Below are 16,542 nucleotides of genomic sequence, written 5' to 3'. Positions count from 1 at the left end.
AATCTAATTCCCAGAGACTAACTGCCTCACCAACCTACAATATATCACAGCAACAGTATAGGACATAAGCCCTGGAGAAGACATAAAAATTACCTGAGATGCCTTATATGTATAAGATGGAGAAGAATGACACTGTTAAAATACAGGAGCTTGTCAACTAAATCTGATTCAGTGAAATCTACTGATTAAAAGCATGTTAAGATTATCTCCAAGAAGAAAAGATCAACTTGCAACACTTCACACTTTACCATTAAGAAGGGAACACAGGTACAACTTCTTATAAAACTAGCATTATTTGATAATGTCACATATTCATGCCTATGATCCAGTATTTTTCTACTGGGTATATAATAAGATAGAGATACTCTTTCTTATGCATGTGAGCCAAAGAAGAGACTTGTCTAAAAATATACAATTCTCATAATAGAATTCAGAGGAAAATAAAACTTAGAATCATAATTGTCAAAACCACGAGAATAGAAGAAAAATACTGATATAGTCATACAATACATACTGTAAAACATAGAAAATGAATGAGCTATATCAATATTCATCAATAAAGGAGTTCCCGTCATGGCACAGCAGAAATGAATCCTGCTAGGAACCATGAGGTTGCGGGTTTGATCCCTGGCCTTACTCAGTGGGTTAAGGATCTGGCATTGCCATGAGCTGTGGTGTAGGTTGCTGACACGGCTCAGATCTGGCGTTTCTGTGGCTGTGGCGTAGGCTGACAGCTGTAGCTCCGATTTGACCCCTAGCCTGGGAACCTCCAAATGCCGTGGGTGTGACCTTAAAAATTCATCAATAAGAATAAAACTTGAAAATATGATGTTCATTAAAAGCAAGTTACATAATAATATAGCATGATTTTATTTATATAAAGTTCAAAAAATTTTTTTAAATATATTGGTAGACACATATCTAGGTGGAAATTTCATACATGGAATTAATACAAAATCAAGATAGTGGTTATTTCTCAGAGGTACAGAAGCTTTTTACAATTGGGAAGAGGCATAAAGGGGTATCTAATGTACTGATATATGTCTAGCATTTAACCTACATTATGGATATATGCCTGTTCATGTTTGTTAGTGTTTTTTTTAAATATCCATGCAGATTTTATATATGTAGGGAATCTGAAAAGCTGTTAGGACATGGGACAGTAAATAATTCCAGCAGATTGCTGTGCAAACTACTCTACATCTTAGAACTTATGACATGGCATAGACAATGGAGTCTAAAGTGCTTTTGGCTAACTAGGAAATAGAAACCATCTTTTCAAAGGTCCCAATTAAAAAGAAGCAGCAGTCTCTAGGGTTTTGGAACAATGTCATACATCCTTCAACAGGCAACAGCTGCTAAGAAACAACTCCTGGATTGCTACCAAGATATGATGAAGACCAATTACCTGGTCATGACTCAGAGAATAGTCATGAATTGGAGGTTATCTAATTCAACAAATAATAAAATGCGTATACCCTTTTAGTAGTTAAAAAAATGTATGTGAATGGTTCTTCATAATATGCTTCACTAGCTGTAAGTAAACTGCTTCTTTGGAGAGGGCCTTAAAACATAATTCATAAGGGTAATCTTCTCAGTGGCTGAAGTTTAAGTAGTACATTTTGTTGTGCACTTTACCTGGAAAGAGAAATAACCTAAGAAAATACACAATGTTATTTTTCCTAAATTGGAAGCTGAGCCTGCAACCTAGTCAGTTTGGATTCTTCATGTCTATGAACAAATAGGTAAAAGGGTACTCACAGTGTTGTCTGGGGTAACTGATAGTGGTTATCGAGGATAAAATCATTTGTTAACACATAGTGAAAGCCAAAAGGAATATAGAAAGATGTAGGAGTTCCCGTCGTGGTGCAGTGGTTAACGAATTCAACTAGGAACCATGAGGTTGCCGGTTCAGTCCCTGCCCTTGCTCAGTGGGTTAACGATCCGGTGTTGCCGTGAGCTGTGGTGCAGGTTGCAGACGCGGCTCGGATCCCGCGTTGCTGTGGCTCTGGCGTAGGCCAGTGGCTACAGCTCCGATTCGACCCCTAGCCTGGGAACCTCCATATGCCGTGGGAGCAGCCCAAAGAAATAGCAAAAAGACAAAAAAAAAAGATGTAAAGGAACTCCTGGGGTAATCCCATGTGCTACCATGACCAATGGTAGAAGTTAATGAAATTTCAATACAGTCCACTGTAATCTAGTGATGATTTAGGTATATAGCAGGATGTGTAGAGGTCATACATAAAAACAGGTGACCCCTGAATAATTCAGGGTTTGGGACATTGACCATCTGCACAGTCAAAACTCCATGTATAACTTTATAGTCAGTCCTCTGTATCCCCAGTTCCACATCCATGAATTTAGCCAATCTAGAATCATGTAGTACTCAAGTATACATTTATTGGAAAAAATATACATAAAAATGGATCTGAGGAGTTCAAAACTGATGTTGTTCAAGGGTCAATTATATTTCAACATTTTATTTATATATGGGACTTGAGTGTCTGAGAATTTTGGTATCCATGGAGGTCCTGGAACCTATCTCCCATGAATACCAAGGGCTGACTGTATGACTCTGTAACAAGAAGAATCACTTAGAACCTTTAGGAACGAAGATTTGGTTACCCACTAAAGGTAAAGGGGTCACGAAACTGAGATGCTGGCTAAGGAAAAGAAGATCTAGATCAAATATTGGAGATGAGAGGTCATAAATTGTAATTACTATGACCAGCTAGAACACTAACAATGATAACTGAACCTATAATTCTTTGCTCGCCCCTACAGTGGACTGCCCATCCCCTTTACACAACCAATACGTCTGTAAAATCAGAATTATAAAAATTTAAATATTTCTTTCTCATCCTTTAGGCTGGATCACAATAGGAAAAAAAAAAAAAGAGAAGAAGAAAGTAAAAGACTAAATATCACTCCAGATCCTAAACTTAGTGAGTAACTGTCCGTGATGGTTGGAAAATATCTGGGTAGTTGCTGAGGATCTTTTTAGATACTCTTCAGGATTATTTTCATGATAAAGGAAAGAAACCCAATGTGAAATAAGAAGAAAATGAGAGTGAGAAAGAGAGAGCTTGATTGATTATTGATTGATTCCAGGATATAATAGAGGAAGGTGTTTATTTTTTGTCTCACTCTAAATTTATGTCTACTTCCTGCCCTGATTCACACTCTTAAAATTAAGAGCAGAGTTCCCGTCGTGGTGCAATGGTTAACAAATCCGACTAGGAACCATGAGGTTGCAGGTTTGATCCCTGGCCTTGCTCAGTGGGTTAAGGATCTGGCTTGCCGTGAGCTGTAGTGTAGGTTGCAGATGGGGCTTGGATCCCGCGTTGCTGTGGCTCTGGCGTACGCCAGTGGCTACAGCTCTGATTAGACCCCTAGCCTGGGAACCTCCATATGCTGCAGGAAGCAGCCCTAGAAAAGACAAAAAGACAAAAATAAAAATAAAAAAAAATAAAAATAAAAATAAGAGCAAAGTGGAATGGATATTTTTCCTTGGGATCACTTTTTTAATCATACTTATGCCCCAAAAGATTATCTATCAACTAGAAAACTAATATATGTCTGGTTCCCAATTTCAGCAGCCTTATCAAAACAAACTAGTCTGTCTCTATTTCTCTTGTTAAATATAAACTGAAGAGTTCCCGACATGGTGCAGTGGAAACGAATCCGACTAGGAACCATGAGGTTATGGGTTCGATCCCTGGCCTTGCTCACTGGGTTAAGGATCTGGCGTTGCTGTGGCTCTGTTGTAGGCAACAGCTCTGATTAGACCTCTAGCCTGGAAACCTCCATATGCCGCGGGTGCAGCCCTCAAAAGACAAAAGATAAAAAACAAATAAATAAAAAGCAAATTAAAAAAATATATATATAAATTGAAAACATACTTGAAAACTTACTGTACCTAGTCAACAGAATTTTCCTGCTTCAAGTCTTAAACAGAGACTGTAAGTATCAACTAAAAACAAAATAATAACTAAAAGAAAACATTGAGGCAAAAGAATTTTTGAATTATGCCAAAATATTTGATAGCAAAGATGATACCATACGTGTCCATAATTTTTATTTTTATCTACTTTGCAATCTGTGTATTGTTTGCCTTTTAAAGAGAATACTTTAAAAAGCCATTTTTATATATAATTTCTAATCAGTAGATATTATGTGTGTTAAAACTTCCTTTCTTATTCAGTATAATTAAAATATACTTAACTTTAACATGGGCACTGTTTCTATAAAGACAGACAAGTAGATATAAGAACATATATTTAATAAAAATCATAAATATTTTGGTACCTCAATATTATCATTTACCATTCTTCATGTTCCATTAATTCAGGATAGAATAATTTATATATTCTTATTTAATTCAATATAAAAACCTACATTTATGCCATGAATTATTTTATATTTAAAGTGATAGTTACTTTTAGCTATGCCACAGTTTTACTGTCTTTTCCTTAGTTTAATGAAAGAATAGATTACTTAACTACTTTTGGCTTTTTGTTTTTCAATTCCTTAGCTTTGCCCAGAAACAAGACTGCATCTTTGCCCTTTGTTGTTACTGCTGCCTAAGCTCATTATCATGTGAATATCTGGTTATTGTTTTATAAATGTTCATTTTTCAGAAGCTCACTGTTTTTTTTTTTCTTTTGCAACAGTAGACGTTACACTAGCCACGCTCATTATCATCATGTGGCAGTACTGCTCTTCCTCTGCCTTTGCTGCTTTAAAAATTAATGCACTGTTATTTTCTGAATACTGCATAAGCTGCTTATGAGTACATTATGCTATCAAGCAAGCACATGCAGAAAAGCTTCCTAAACTGTTATTCTTTCAATGAAAATACAGCTGGTTCTGCTTCAAAGGCACATCTTTTCACCTGCAAATGGACTTGCTCCTATACTTATTCCTCAATTCATTGTCTTTTATTTGTGTCTGGAAATCTTTAATTGCCTTTAATTAGAAAAAAGTAAATTCAGTGCTTTAATCTTGCAAATACATTCAATCATAATTCTGTCTGGGATGAATACCAAGTTCTATTCACTCTCTGATCTCTATAACAAAGATATATAATTTATTGTCCATTTATATAGACCACACCAATTAAGATACAATAGAAAAGCAAAGAGATAAGAGTCAAAATATTTGAAAAGAAAAATTTGCAATCTAAATTTAATTACTTGAATTATTGGAAGATGAGTTACTTACAGCATGCCAAAAATACTGACAAATAATAAAATTTCCTAATCAACAATAAAGACTTTTATATTTCCTTCAACATTTGTAAAACTAATTTCTCATTAACAGCTTCAAATCCCTCCCTTCCTCAAAGAGCAAGACACTATTTGGAATCTTCCTTTTTTTGTCTTACCAAAATTACATACAAAAGAACAATAAAATTTGTCACATAAAGTAATTTTCCAATGACTATATGAGCACAATTTTTAGTTACTGTATTACAAACCACAAAGAACTGTAGAAAACTCTTTGCAAAGACAAGAATCAATAGTCTTTCCTATGGAACTCTACAGCAAGCTGCAGTAGCTTTATCAGTAAATAAATGTGTACATTTTGATAGCTGCAAGGTGAATAAAATCACAAATAGCATGATTACAGGCAAAATATAATTAGTATGTTAATTAAGTTGATGAAAAGAAAATTATTACAAAACATGAAACAAAATGAAAAATACAGATATAATGGATTTTCATCAACATAGCACACTTTTATACTTAGCCAGCTACTCAAAATACTGCCACAAAGTTACTTAAAGAAAAAAAGGAAATATAATCTACAAACTTAAAATTTGAAAAGGTTCTTTTCCTTAAATTACTGAGAGATATCTGGGTTAAAGAGAGGAAGCTGGTAAATTAATCCTCAAAAACAAAAATCTCATGCAAACTTTTAAAATTATGTTATAGAGGCAACACAAACAATGATAATTTTTCAATGACTGGACAGAATAACTTGATATTAATCATACTTGCAAAGGACACACCATCATTTAACAGCACATTAAGTACTAAGACACAACTACTTTACTCTGGGTTGTTATGAAGATAACATAAGGTGCTCATGAGATATAAATTAACTTCCCAGAAAAATGTATTAAAAATGCTAACCAACCAACAACTTATACATGGAGGTGTTGGCGAGCAAAATTTGTCACCCCCAAATGTCTCATATTATTTGGAGCTGAAAACCATTAAGGCGCAAAAAGACTCAGGAAGAAACTTTGACCTTCTCTTGTCTAAAATATTTAGATAGAGGTCTAGTTCCAAGAATATAGCTATCACCAGAGATATCTGCAAAGAATATATGGGCCAGGTGTGGTGGGTGAAACTTAGCAGGGTCTAGAGATCAGAGTGAGCTCTACCCCATTATCTCTTCATAGTCTAGTAAACATCTGTTTACCAAACATTAGCTCTTCCATCTTCATGTGAATTGCCTTCATTTCCTTTGAAATTCCAAACCAATACCCCCAGGAGTTTTCCTTTATCAGTTGAATATGGTATTTAAGGTGAGAGTTGAAACTCTCTTCAGCCACTTGGGGAGTTACTTTTCCCTGGGTCTCTCTCACTTATACATGTTATTAAACTTTTGTTTGATTTTCCCCTGTTAATCTATCTCATGACAATTTAATTTTTAGACTAGTCAGAACTTAGAAAGGGAAAGGAAAGTTTCTTTCTCCCCAACAGAGGGAAATGTAGTTAAGCAAAAGATATTATAAAATATATCAATCTTGAGTTTGTACTCCAAAAAGAAAAAAAAATCAACAAACATTTTTTTTAAAGTAGCTGTGGATGTGCCAAGCATCCTTGTGGATACAGATGTAAAATTAAAGGAAAATGACAAAAAAAATCATACTCTAGAAAAGTTAAATAACAGCATATTTCAATAAGTTTTCAAGTAAAAGATATTGCTAATTATTTCAAGAGAGACAATAAAACATTAAAGACTAATATAATAAAATAGGTTAAACAAACAGTATATAGAATTTTAATTGCTGGAGAATTAGGAACATTATTCTATTGATTATTTTAATAAATAGTTATTAAGTACATTCTATCATTAGGGATTAATTAGCATTAGGGATGCAAAAATAAAATTAGATAGAGCTTCTGCCTGCAAAAATGTTTAAATCCTAGTAGGTATAAATAAAAATATAAATATTTAAAACAAGGTAGCGGTCACCTTGCTGTACACTAGAAAATTGGCAGAATACTATAAACCAGCTATAATGGAAAAAATAAAAATCATTAAAATAAAAAAATAAATTAATTAAATAAAAATAAAACAAGGTAAAAAGAAAGTGGTATGTGCAATTAGCAAAGTTAAATATTAAAAGGACTTAAAATTCTGAAAACATGGTAGACCAGGCTGAGGTAGACCATTCTCTGATATAAGTACACAGAAATAGTACAAAAAAAATATATAAAACTGTTAATATTAGAGGTATACATATCACATATATACATATATTCATCTATTTATAATAAAATATAGAAATAGAGGAAATATTCAAATGCCAGAAACAAGGGAAAAACTCAAAGCAAGACAGTTAGTTCCACCTGATGTCCTGGAAGCCCTGGGTGCTGAAGTGGGTGTGATGCCTGGTTTTAGATGTCAAGAGGTTTACACATTAGATTTTTAAGGCCCAGGCATCTCTAACACCACTGTGAGAAAGGAGGTGAAATTGAGATGTATGGATAAAGTTGTGATCCTCAGAGGACTGACCAAAATATACAAAGAGGACAGAAAAATAATTTGTACTTGTTTGGAGAAATAGCAAGAAATCTTTCTGCTTCCTATGAGCTCTGGGTATGGAGGATAGATGTGCCTCCTGTGAGAAATACAAATTTTAATACTGTTAGACCCAAAATAAGGTGTGAGGTCCAAATTGCAAGAATCCTAGGCCAAGAAATAAGTCCAGAATAATGGTCCAAAATCTATAAAATCCCTACTTGTCAACAAGTAAATAAAACTTTATTCTATAAGAATATTTCATAATTCATACTGCTAAGAAAATTTTATTGCAAAACCCACAGCATTATGTAAGTTCCGGGGCCTGGGACTGAATCTGAGCCATATCTCTGGCAGGTCTGGAAGGCCAGGGATGGAACCCTTGCCTCCACAGCAACCTAAGTCCCTGCAGTCAGATCCTTAATCCACTATGCCACATAAAAACTCCTAAAGTATTTTCTTAAAAGTCAGAAATTTATATCTACTACCTGAAAAGCACAACATAACAAGATATGAAAAATAATAACAATGGAAATCAACTATACCTTAATAAAATTTTTAAAAATGAAATAAAATTGTAATTATACTTACTAGAAAATCATCTCTACAGAAAATCAAGATAAATTACAAGTTATTATAACTAATAAGAAAATGGAGTCAGATTGTTTAATACAAGATTAATAATTAAAATTCAGTAGCATGTTTATATGACAGCAGGAACCAATTCCAAAATATAATTTTATAAGTTCAACTCACAATAATTACAAAAAATTATGTATCCCTTTTAACTAAAAAATACTCATTAACTTTATAAAGAAAATAATACAAATGCATTGAGTATACAAGCCATTTGATCATTTCAAAAGATAAAAGTGATATGAATTTTCACGTATAATGACATAAATTCTTCACAAAGTAATCTACAAATCCAGTAGAATTCAAATTTGACTACCAATGGCTTTTTTCATGACTATATAAAGTTAATTTTAAAATTCAAATGATTCTAGATATAAGTGATATCATATAGTATTGGATTGGGAACTAGGGGTTAATAAATGCAGATTATTGCCTTTGGAATAGATAAGCAATGAGGTCGTGCTGTGTAGCACTGGGAACTATATCTAGTCACTTATGATAGAGCATGATAATGTGAGAAAAAAGAATCTATACATGTCTGTGTAACTGGATCACCATTCTATACAGTAGAAAATTGACAGAACACTGTAAACCAGCTATAGTGAAAAAAAAAGTATTATATAAAAAATAAAATAAAATTCATATGAGAGGATAGATGACCAAGAATGGTTGAGATAAGTTTTAAAAACAGCAGTTAGAGGAAAGGATTTGTCCTGCCATTTTAAAGACTTATTATAAAGCTATAGTGACTAAATAAGTAAGGAATTTCCAAAACAAGAAGGAACTTGGATAATGGAATAAAGTAACAGAGATTTATCATATATAAAAAGTGAAACACTCCAGTGAGAGGAAAATGAATCAATAGATTGCATTCAACTTTATCACAGAACATGTTACTCAAATTTGTTCAAGAAAATATAGACCTATGAACAGATAAAGAAAAAAAAGAAAGAAAGAAAGAGGGAGTTCTCTTGCAGTGCAGGGGGTTAAGGATGGGGTGTTGTCACCACAGTGGCTTGGGTCCATAAATTGAATCCCTGACGTGTGAACTTGCACATGCCATGGGCACATCCAAAATGAGAAAGAAAAGAAGGGAAGAGAAGAGAAAACAAAAGAAAACGAAAGAAAGAATATTAGTTAAAAATCTATTCCCCCTCAAAAACAAAAGGAAAATGAGCAGCAATAGATTTGCCAAAGAAATCAAAAGGTCAGTAAATATATGAATGGTTAACCTTTCAAAGTAATAATGAAACCTAACATAAGAATGAATATAGTTTCATGAGCATGAGATTGGTTAAAAAATTTAAGTTTACGAAATGACAAAGAGATGTGAGAAACATGGAGAAATGGACACCTTTTACATTGCTTGTGTGACTATAAAATAGTAGATCAACTTTAGACAGTAATTTATCAGCACTTAGTAAAAGAGAAAATGCACATCTTCTATTGTACAGCACTAGAAATCTAGTATTTTCCCAAAATGAAAGAAAAGGAATTAAATGGGTAATATTTTGAGGAAACGATGGAAAATAATTTTCAAGAACATGTTAAAAAAATGAATCTACAACAACAGGAAGCCTAGTAACCCCCTGTAGAATAAATGAAGCCAAATCTATAGTTAGACTCATCTTGGTGAAACTTCAGAAATCCAAAAACACAGGAGGGTTTAAAAAAAAGAGATTGATTTTCAAAGAAACAACATTTAGACTGACTTCTTTAGGAGCAAAAAGAACAGCCAAAATGCAACAGAATGATATTTTCAAGTGTTGTTTGGACACATAATGAATTAAAAACAAAATCTGCCAAATGCAAATTCTATAATCAGAGAAAACGTATTTCTGAAATAATAGTATGTAAATATCACAAAAGAAAGAAGCTGAGAATTTGCCACAAGCAGGCATATATTCTAGGAAATTCTACAACAATGTCCACCAGGCACAAAGAAAAAGATTCTAGATAGAGAATTAGGATTAGAGGAAGTAGTAAATATGTATACAATTGTATGTGAGTTTTTACTGAAAAAGTATACAGTAACAGGAGTTTTAAAAATATAGGGAAAATTAAGAAATACAAGACTCTATTTTTCCCTTTGTGTTTCTGAATTAGGAGCAGAGTTTCCTGAGACACAACAGCCATAGTGCTATTACACTGTCAATTCCTTGAGCTAAGATCTTGTGCCTTAATTATCTTTGCATCCACCAGTACCTAATATAGTTTTTGGTCCCAGGGAAGCAGTATAGTGAAGAGATTCTATGGTCAGTTTCTTGGAATAGAGTCCTGGCTCTACCTCTTAGCAAATGTAGCACCTTGAGAAAATTCTCCAACCCATCTGTGCTGACCTTTCCTGATCTGTAATAAATGAAGCTAACAGTAGTTCCTATTTCATAGGGCTGCCATGAGTACAAAATAAGATGTGCTTGGCACAAGATGCCTAATAATATTTAGCTACTTTTATTATATAAGAAATAAGGATTTATAAGTAAATTAGTTGTGATTTTTATATGATTTACTTGGCATGTATAAATATTATTTGGGCTTTTAAATTTAATAACATCTATTTATAAAACACCTTAATTGTGTCAGAAGTTTTAAATTCTATTCTTTTCCAATTTTGAAGTAATTTATGTGTAGAATAATACATATAATATTAGTCTCACACCATCTATTTTTAAAACATTATTTCTGAAAAAATGATACAGCCCAAACCAGTTTATTTCCCCCTAGTAGTCAGCAATATTTCAGAATGCTCAGTTTTTGTACATTGCCTTGAAAGTGAGAAGGTATTTCATCTCAGTTCATTACACATTTCAAAATCATGCTACAATATCCATGAGGATACAGGTTCAATCCCTGGCCTCGCTTCGTGGGTTAAGAATTCAGCATTGCCGAGAGCTGTGGTGTAGGTCACAGATGAGGTTTGGATCTCATGTTGCTGTGGCTGTGGTGTAGGCCAGCAGTTATAGCTCTGATTCAGCCCCTGGCCTGGGAACCTCCATAAGCCATGCATGCGGCCTAAAAAGACCAAAAAAAAAAAAAGAAAGAAAGAAAAAAAAAATCATGCTACAATAATTAACGGTGTCCATTCAATGTGAAGATTTTACATCTATAAGGTGTTTCTAGTCATAGTATCAGCCCATTTGATGCTTACCTGAGCAAAGACTATTGTAAAGAAGGCTTTTATGAAAGCCATTAATCACTGTCATTTACTATATAATTGAAAAGCCAAAACTTCCAGTGGAAGATAAATACTAAACAGTGATGCTCTTCAAAAATGGCACTGGTTTTGCCAGGTATAGTTACTGACCATATAGAAATTGCATAAATGAGATTTATGTAATTTATGTACAAGGGAACACTGTACACATAAAATGCTACTCTTCTTTGTGAAAGTTTATTGGCAACCTAAATTAGCTTACTAACAACTTTAATTTTTAAAAAATACTCTAATTTTTTTCAGTTTATTTGCTATTTGCACTTTTTTTTTTTTTTTTTTTTTTTTTTTTTACCATCAACACTGAAATATTTTCCCAAGATAATTCTAGCTGCTTTATTCCCTTCTCACATTTTGGATCATATCTGGGTAACATCTACATAGACCACCATGTAAGAAAGACAGTGTTGGTGATAAATGGTCTATCACTATCAGTATGAGTTGAGGCTTGTGGTACTTTCTAATTCTGACACAGAAAATTAGACAAAAATCCTTCTTTGAGGAGTTCCTGTCATGGCTCAGTGGAAACAAATCTGACGAGGGTCCATGAGGACATGGGTTCGACCCCTAGCCTCACTCAGTGGGTTAAGGATCCGGCGTTGCCGTGAGCTGTGGTGTAGATCACAGACATGGCTCATATCCCATATTGCTGTGGCTATAGTATAGGCCAGCAGCTACAGCTCCAATTTGACCCCTAGCCTGGGAAACCCCATTTGCCATGGGTGTGGCCCTGAAATAGACCCCCAAAAAAATCCTTCTTTGAGAAAATCCTGAATTAGTTAATTATCTAACTAATATCTTTTCTTTTTTTAACTCAATGAATTTTATTACATTTATGGGTGTACAATGATCATCACAACCCAATTTTATAGCATTTCCATCCCAAACCCCCAGTCCATGCCTCCACCCACAACCTGTATCCTTTGGAAGCCATAAGTTTTTCAAATTCTGTGAGTCAGTATCTGTTATGAAAAGAAGTTCATCGTGTCCTTTTTTAGATTCCACATGTAAATGATAGCATATGATGTTGGTGTCTCACTGTCTGATTAACCTCACTTAGCATGATAATTTCTAGGTCCATCCATGCTGCTGCAAATGCCATTATTTCTTTCCTTCTAATGTCTGAGTAATATTCCACTGTGTATATGTACCGCATCTTCTTTATCCACTCCCCTGTCGATGTTTAAGTTGTTTCCATGTCTTGGCTATTGTATACAGTGCTGCAATGGACATTGGAGTACATATATCTTTTCAAGTCATGGTTTTCTCTGAATAGATGACCAGGAGTGGGATTACTGGATCAAACTGTAATTCTATGTTTAGTTTTCTGAGGAATCTCTATACTGTTTTCCACAGTGGTTGCACTAATTTACATTCCCACCAACAGTGTAATAGGGTTCCCTTTTCTCCACACCCTCTCCAACATTTATTGTTTGTAGACTTTTTGGTGATAGGCATTTTGTTATAAGGTGGTACCTCATAGTAGTTTTGATTTGCATTTCTCGAATCATTAGTGATGTTGAACATCTTTTCATGTGTTTTTTGGCCATATGTATGTGTTCTTTGGAGAACTGTCTGAATATCTTTTCTATTTCATTTTTCTCTAACTTCATAAAAACTTTATATTTTATTACTTTCAATATTATATAAAGTGAAAACTAAAGATGGCAGTGCATTATCCCTAAAAGAGAGTAAACAAAAATGTACCCTCATTATTTTAATTTTAACATATTTTGTGTAACCATGATCACTGTATATGTAAAGTACACCCAGGATAACTCATGTCCACGCAACACACATGTTTTCAAACTGCTCTAATGCATTTCATGGATCTCATAAGAAAATGTGAGACAAGTAGATCTTGTACCTGCTTATATTTTCATGAAAGTAAAACAGGAACATAAGCACCTTCAGAAAAAAATTAGTATAAAAAGAGGACAGAGGCTTTACAATTATGTTACTTTTTCTGTCTTATTCTTCCATGGCTCTTATAAATGTGAATACAACTAAATAAAAGGAAAGATAGATAATGTTTGTAGAACAGAAGACTTCAGATTTTTAAAATGTCTATTCTCCAAAATTGATTATTAGATAAAACTCAGTTTCAATAAAAATTTTGGCAAATGCTTTCCTTTTTTTAATAGGACAAACTTATCAATGATGATAGAAATAAGAACAGTGGTTGTATATGGTGGGGGTGGTGGGAGGGACTGGCTAGAAGCAGATATGAGAAACAATCTGAGAAGATGGGAATGTTCTATATTTTTATTGGCATATGTGCATATACAGGTATATACACTTGTCAAAATTCTAAGAATTATTTATTTAAGAGCCAGATGTGTATTGATGCCCAATATGGTTATTCTTTATTTATGTGGTTAACACATCCCATTTGATCAGACTTCAATCTAGTAAGTCAGACCTTCTGTTTAAACACAAAAATAATATAACAACCTGAACTATTTATTACATAGCATCCTATAAGCAAGGGAAGGAAGGATATAGAAAAATCAAATATAAAAGTTTTCTTAATATAGTCAGATACACTGTTTTTTTAATTTGAATATATCTATCAGTTAGGTAAGTAAGATCTTTTCATAAGACTCTTTGATTTCATTTTTCATTGTAATAGTTGTTTACTATGTTTTTGTTTATTTTGGGGTTTTTGCCTGTTTTTATTTTTTCATTTTTTGTTAAAGTATAGTTGATATACTGTGTTGTGCCAATTTCTGCTATACATCAGTGTCACAGTCATACATTATTTTTGTCATACTATCTTCTATCATGTTATATCACAAGAGATATATGCTGTACAGTAGGGCCTCATTGCTCATTCATTCCAAATGTAATAGTGTACATCTACAACCTCAAACTCCCAGTCGATCCTACTCCCTCCCCAGCCCGTGTCAACCATAAGTCTGTTCTCTATGTCTGTGAGTCTGTTTCTGGCTTGCAGATAGGTTCACTTGTGCCATATTTTATATTTCACATATAATCATATGATATTTCCAACTGACAAGGGCCTAATCTCCAAAATAAACAAATAATTCATACAACTTGATAACCAAAAAAAAAATAATAAAAAACAACTCAGTTGAAAAATGGGACAAAGACCTAAAAAGACATTTCTCTAAAGAAAACATATGGATAGCCAATAGGCACATGGAAAGATACCCAACATAACTAATTATTAAAGAAATGCAAATCAAAACTACTATGAGGTACCACCTGTCAGAATGGCCATCATTAACAAGTCTAAAAATAACAAATGTTGGAGAGGGTGTAGAGAAAAGGGAACCCTCCTTTGCTATTGATGGAAATGCAAAATGGTACAACCACTATGGAAAATTGTATAGAGGTTCCCCAGAAAACTAAATATAGAACTACCATATGATCCAGCAATCCCACTCCTGGTCATACATCTGGACAAAACTTTCATTTGAAAAGATGCATGCACCCCAATGTTCCCTGCAGCACTATTCATAATAGCCAAGACATGGAAACAACCTAAATGTCCATCAACAGATGAATGGATTAAGAAGATGTATATATACACAATGGAATATTACTCATCCATGAAAAAGAACAAAATAATGCCATTTGCAGCAACATGGATGGAACTAGAGACTCTCATACTAAGTGAAGTAATAAAGAGAAAGAGAAGTATATGTTTTTGTACTTGTGTATTTATATTTTCTCTTTTATGAATTGTCTCCTTATATTTTTGCCCATTTTACTTTTGGGTTTCCAGACTATTTTATTAATTTATAGTAGAGCTTTATTTTTCTACCTGTAAATTTTTAGTTGGTTATATATTTTAAATATTTTTAATTTTTTGCATTTCCTTTGTTTTACAAAAATATCTTTTCCTTTATGGAATGTACCTTATGTATCATATTTAGGAAATAGGTACATACTCTTTTGGTATGAATTATTTCTACCTATCTTCTGACTTGTTATATTTCTACTTATTTTCTGACTTGTTACTTCTTTATCCTTTAGTTATTTAGGGGAGTTTTTAATTAATTAATTTTTATTTCAAAGTGACAGAAACAGTTACGAATGGGAAGGAACATAGCAAAAGAGAGGGTGGGGGTGGGGAAGGGGAAGTTAACATTTTTGCCTCTGAGTTCCAATTTACTACACTTTGTTCAAAGCTGTGGTTGCGGGATATCGATTCTTTAAGATTGATCTAGTATGTAGGTAGTTTTTTATAAATACTTCATGCATCCTTGAAAAGAGTAAGTCTAGTCTTGCATCTAGAGTATAGTCTAAAACAGAGAAGCTTCCTGTTATTTTCCTATGATGATGAGTGGACTTTTCCCTAGTCCACCATTTTATTAAGATAAAATTTTAATGGAGAATTTTGAGTTTATCAAATTACTGACATAAGGAGTCAATAGTAATTAAAGATTTTACATGAATAAAAAGAAATAAGTGATAACATTAAAAATACTACCATATACAAGCAACTAGCCTTAAGGATAACTATAAAAGTATTTTTGCTTTTACCAAATAATAAAAAAAAGAACTCTGAAAAATCACAAGTACAAAAGCGTATTTCTTCATAGGTAAAAAGACTGCACTTATTTTTGTTCCTTAAAAACTCTATGTAGCCCTTTGTTATTCATATTCTGTGTATCATATGTGTTACAGAAAAGTTATTTTCTTAATATCACACATAATTGCTTATTTACTTCATCTTAATTCATAAGAATGTAGCCAAGGGAATTCATTGCTTACCAATTTGCTTTCTGTACTGATCAACAGGAAGTTTTATAGTGGAGGCATCTTTTTTACCCATCTTTGATCTCCAAAATGACTGCTGCAAAGAAAGAAAGTAATTATGATATAGTCGTAAGAAATCAAAGGCCTATCTCTATATTTTAGGAATAATTTATTTTATAAAATTCATTTTTAAAGTAGTGTGTAAACAT

The 16,542-nt window shown here is 33.2% G+C and overlaps 1 protein-coding gene across 27 annotated transcripts in view; it reads right to left on the bottom strand.

Moving 5' to 3' along the window:
* The window catches only part of TRIQK (triple QxxK/R motif containing), an 86,624-nt gene that overhangs the window by 13,642 nt on the left and 56,440 nt on the right, over positions 1–16,542 (bottom strand). For 19 of the 27 annotated variants that reach the window (XM_085022069.1, XM_085022063.1, XM_085022057.1 and 16 more), the window contains one exon: positions 16,349–16,430. In XM_085022069.1, the coding sequence (XP_084878195.1) occupies positions 16,349–16,409 (61 nt within the window). In that variant the 5' untranslated portion in view covers positions 16,410–16,430. The remainder of the gene's footprint in view (positions 1–16,348; positions 16,431–16,542) is intronic. The other 8 variants (XM_085022073.1, XM_085022074.1, XM_085022072.1 and 5 more) reach the window with 1 other exon arrangement.

This window comes from Sus scrofa, chromosome 4, assembly GCF_054392235.1.
Source record: "Sus scrofa isolate SSC_HxYL_T2T_F1_AM1 chromosome 4, Sscrofa_HxYL_maternal_Yorkshire_Landrace_v2.0, whole genome shotgun sequence".
Lineage (NCBI taxonomy): Eukaryota > Metazoa > Chordata > Mammalia > Artiodactyla > Suidae > Sus > Sus scrofa.
This window is presented reverse-complemented; position numbering and strand designations above follow the sequence as displayed.